Source organism: Carcharhinus amblyrhynchos, chromosome 22 (genome assembly GCF_965287045.1).
Source record: "Carcharhinus amblyrhynchos chromosome 22, sCarAmb.v2.hapA, whole genome shotgun sequence".
Classification (NCBI taxonomy): domain Eukaryota; kingdom Metazoa; phylum Chordata; class Chondrichthyes; order Carcharhiniformes; family Carcharhinidae; genus Carcharhinus; species Carcharhinus amblyrhynchos.
In genome coordinates, this window is record NC_137345.1 from 20838538 (window position 1) to 20843155 (window position 4618).

At 38.2% G+C, this 4618-nt stretch overlaps 1 protein-coding gene across 1 annotated transcript; it reads right to left on the minus strand.

Annotated features, from left to right (window-relative positions):
• Nucleotides 1-1778: 1778 nt before the first annotated feature.
• LOC145356770 (colipase-like) lies at nucleotides 1779-4164 on the minus strand. Its single transcript, XM_080209637.1, has 3 exons — nucleotides 4084-4164; nucleotides 2716-2838; nucleotides 1779-1907 (listed from the first exon to the last, which is right to left on the minus strand). Exons 1-3 carry the CDS (start codon nucleotides 4162-4164, stop codon nucleotides 1779-1781), a joined length of 333 nt encoding a protein of 110 aa, XP_080065763.1.
• Between the last annotated feature and the right edge of the window lie 454 nt (nucleotides 4165-4618).

Genomic DNA, 4618 nt, shown 5'->3' on the forward strand with positions numbered 1-4618 from the left:
AATAGACCATCATCTCCCCACACAACTTTAAACATCAATCCCTATTATTATGTATAGTTAGAGTAACAATTAATTGTTTTCACCACAGCTATGTAACCAGAGGACACAGGTCTAAGATAACTGGCAAAAGAGCTGGCGGGTGAGGATGGAAAGATGTGGGAAAGAGCAGGAGGCAGCAAGCATTTTATTTATACAGCAAGTTATGTCTAGAATGCACTGCCTGAATGAGTGGTGGAAGCAGACTCAGTTGTAACCTTCAAACAGAAATGGAATGTCTACTTGAAAAGGAAAACCTTCTGGGCTGATGGAGAAAGAGCAACAGTAGACTAAGTGGTAGGTTTCTGAAAAAACAAGCACAAAGTGGTGAAGGGCTGCTTTCTGTGCTGTTTGGTTCTATGAAGACATTATTTTTAATGCTAACTTTACATGGAAAGTGCTGACTGCAACCCTTACATTGTTGAACACGCACTTTGACTTAAGAGTTTGGTGCATTGGTTTTATTAAATTGCCCCTTAGTGTATAAAGATGTACAGGTTCGGTGGATTAACTGTGGTGAATGTGCAAGATTACTGGGATAGTTGGGAGGAAGGGCTTGGATGGAATGATGTTTTAGGGAGTCAATACTATATTGATGGGCTGAATGGCCTCCTTCTGCATTGCAGCACTTTTATGGTTACATGAGTGTCTTATGTTCCATGTGATGTGTGATGTTTGCTGTGGCCTTTTGCTCCCTTATGTGAATGGGTGAGTTCTTCTTTCTCACTCTTAAGGGATGACCAATAAAAGAAGTAGGTAAGGAAGAACGCTGAAAAGTTTCCTGCAGACTCGTTTGCTCTTCAGCTGGCCACCTTGCTCGGGGCATTTCCAACACAGAGCCTTAGTTGGGTTGTTCTATTCCACCTGACGGGACCTGCACGTTTTGATGTGCTTCTCCTGTTAATCGCCATGACGTGTGTGCTATTAAGAAATGGGTGTTACCCCGAGTGAAAAATCAGCTGCTTCTATGCCTCCACACATTCCTCTAATGAAGTGTGAGTTCTGGCTGTTGCCACTGATCCCTGCAAATAACATTGATGGGAACTAACCTGAAAACCTCAATATTAAGTGGTTCGCAAACAGATCACATTGATTTTACAGATATTTGATGAACATTCTGTAAATTATCATTTAGAATAACACCTTGTACCTTTGAAACAAATGGCAATGAAGACAGTGAATTGAATATGCAATTCATTTAATAGATATTTGAATCGTTGAACAAATCCTTTCTTTATTATCGTTTTTAGAGCAAGGCATAAAGTCCACCCAAACAGGAAATTAAAATGGAATAATTTGCTTTAACAATATTATAATTTCATTATAGCTGAAAGTTAGATATTAAAGGGGTAAATTTGCAGTTCCATTATCCTTTACCTTGCGCAATATTGTGCTATATTTCAGAAAAAAACATTTAACAGCACTTAGACATTAATGGTGAGTTTAAGACGCAAAAGATATTTGGAGAAAAATAGCAAGTCAGAATAGAATGAATTATTAAATGCATTAGCATTAGTTTGGACCGAATATTAAAAGTTGCATTTGCTTCATATGCAGAACAAGATTGCTTGCAACAATTCACCTAATAGTTCAGAATGAATGTCTGCAATCTTGTATTCACATGAGCGTTTTGGTTACATCCATATTAGCAAGATTTGGATACATGTACTGCAATTTTACGTTCATTGGAGTAAAGTCGATCAATGAAATTGGCTTTATGGCACGTTGCTTGTCTTTATGAATTAAGGAATGCTGGTTGGATCCTTGCAGGTACCAAAGTTGGTGTTTGTTATTGAACCGATGATGGATTTATCACCGTCACACTTCAGACCTTTCTGACAGGGACATTTGTAATAGATATCATACAGGAGCTGAAAGGAGAGACACAGTTTCAATATTTCCTCAATTACATAAATAGGCTCAGGAAATCAGTGATCCTAGGGTTGGAGTATTTACTTTTTTTTTAAGTGAACCTGGGATTGCTGCATGTCAAGATTGTGTAGCCATAAATCAAATTTAATCATCATTACAGGCAGTGCAATACCACAATAATGGTTGGATTTGTTTGAACAAGGCAAAGATTGACAGCAAATCTAATCGTATCCTTCACCATGCCCCCACCCCATTATTGCCAAACCAAAGGGAAGTTCTCCCTGGTGTATGGGCAATATTTATCCTCAGTCACCAAAACAGATTATCTGGTCTTATCACATTGCTACTTGTGGGATCCAGCTGTCTGTGAACTGACAGCTGTACTGTGCACATTGCAACCCCTCAAAATACTTAATAGGCTCTGAAGCACTTGGAAGTATCCTGACGTTAAAGAAGGTACTCCACAAATATAAACTTTCCCTTCTTAAAATTGCAAATTTGGAAGAAACTGATGGGGCAAGATTAACAAGAATAAGTGTGCTTTACACAAGAACAGATGTGGAATTTTTTACATTTATATAATGCATTATCATGTTATTTACAGAATGAATGATATTTGGAATATAGGGATTGTTATGATGAAGGTGAATAGCGTTTTGCCGCAATAATAAGCAGCAAAGAGACCTCAGGAGTGCAATGATACAGCAATCAGAATAAATATTTCCATTTATGTTTGGATCCCACCAATGACTGAAAAAATGACTATTTTTGATATTAGTGAAGATCACTTTAAAATTGAGTACTTACATGACTTGAGCATTCGTATCCTTCAGCACTTCTATCAGCACACCTTGCAAGACTCAGTCCAGTTTCTCTATGGCAGCAACGACTCTTGCATTGAAAGCTTTTAACACAGAGCTCTCCATTATCCTTTTAAGAAGATAACACACATGTTCTGCATGTTACAATCAAACAGCCAAATTAATTGTGTGGTTGTGAAATGCAATTTCTAAAAATGTATCCAACACATTACTTGTCACAATCAAACAGCCAAATTAATTGTGTGGTTCTGAAATGCAATTTCTAAAATGTATCCAACAGATTACTTGCCACACAAGGAACAGTACAGCGCAGGAACAGGCCCTTCAGCCCCCAAGTCTGTGCCAACATAGATGCCTTTCTATTCTAATACTTTCTAACCACTACATGGTCCATATCCCTCTATTCCCCGCCTATTCACGTATCTATCCGGACACCTCTTGAACATTGCTATAGAATCTGCTTCCACCACCTCCTTCAGCAGCAGGTTCCAGGCATTCACCACCCTCTGTGTGAAAAACTTGTCTCTTACATCTCTTTTAAATTTTCCCCCTTTCACTTTCAACCTATGCCCCAAGAAATTGATCCTTTAACCCTGGGAAAAAGACTCTGACTACCCACTCTATCCAATCCTGTCATAATCTTGTGAACCTCTATCAGGTCCCCCCTCATCCTCTGATGCTCCAAAGAAAACAGTCCAAATTTGTTCAACCTTTCTTCATAGTCCATATCCTCCAAACCAGGCAACATGCGGATAAGTCTCTTCTGCACTCTTTCCAATACAACTCTCGTATTTTGAAAATACAACAAGGAAAATAGACTGGTATTATTAACATGAATGATATGGAAAAATTGCAAGTGAAGATCTCTAAAACTACTATACATTTTTAGAGAGCACGTTAGTATCAATCACTTCCGTAAAACAGTCAATCAACCAGCTTTCTTTTGAATTATTTTACTAAACAGACATGTTGTCCTTAGGTCTTTCGTTCAACATATTTTTGGTCAAAGCCCAAAACAGTTCTAAGTTCTGACATGTTGATTTATTAAATAAAGAGAAAACATCCTTGTTACGACAGGTAAAGGTTCCCTAAACATTTCAGCCAATTTAACTGAGTCTTCCCGCACCCATTTTCATAACTTGACTGGAGAGGTCATTTAAGCTTAAACAAAAATGACACTACTTTTCTAGGATTTCAGCTGAGGTTGCAAGCAAAGGAACCATGCCCCTAAAGCATGGTACTGAGTCAATAATAGTATGTGTAACCTCTTTCAGAATAATCTCACCACCGTTCACTGATATTGCATTGCCTTGTGTGCATAGTTGGTGTACGAAATGTTTCCACATAATCTTACCAGGTTCAGAAACAATCCTCTCTCTGGAGCTGCTATTCCATATGCAATGCAGCAAGCTAGGAAGACCAGTATTAGCTTCATGTTGCACAGTGCTGGACAATGCTAGTGCAATGAGGGAATTCCAATTCTTCCTTTTATGGACACTCAGTAGGCAAGCTAATCGATAAATTTGACCTTTTTAATTATTGCAAAATATGATTCATTATGTTTACTGGTCTGGGAATTTGACAGATGTACAGTACGTAAGTGGTTAATCGGTAATGACTGCTCCTCTATCTTATGTTTAGTATACTTTCTCTTAATAGATGTTCTGTAAAACTTTGCTCGCTTATTATGTTTATCTTTCAAACTACATTAGTTGGTGTTATCAGCTCTAAAACCAGGACATTTTTAGATGTGGAAAAGCAAACTTTTTTTTACCTCATTCATGGGATTGGACATCGTTGGCCGGGTCAACATTTTTGTCCATCCTTTATTGCTCTTAACTGAGTGATTTGCTAGGCCATTTCAGGGGCAGTTGCTGTGCATCTGGAGT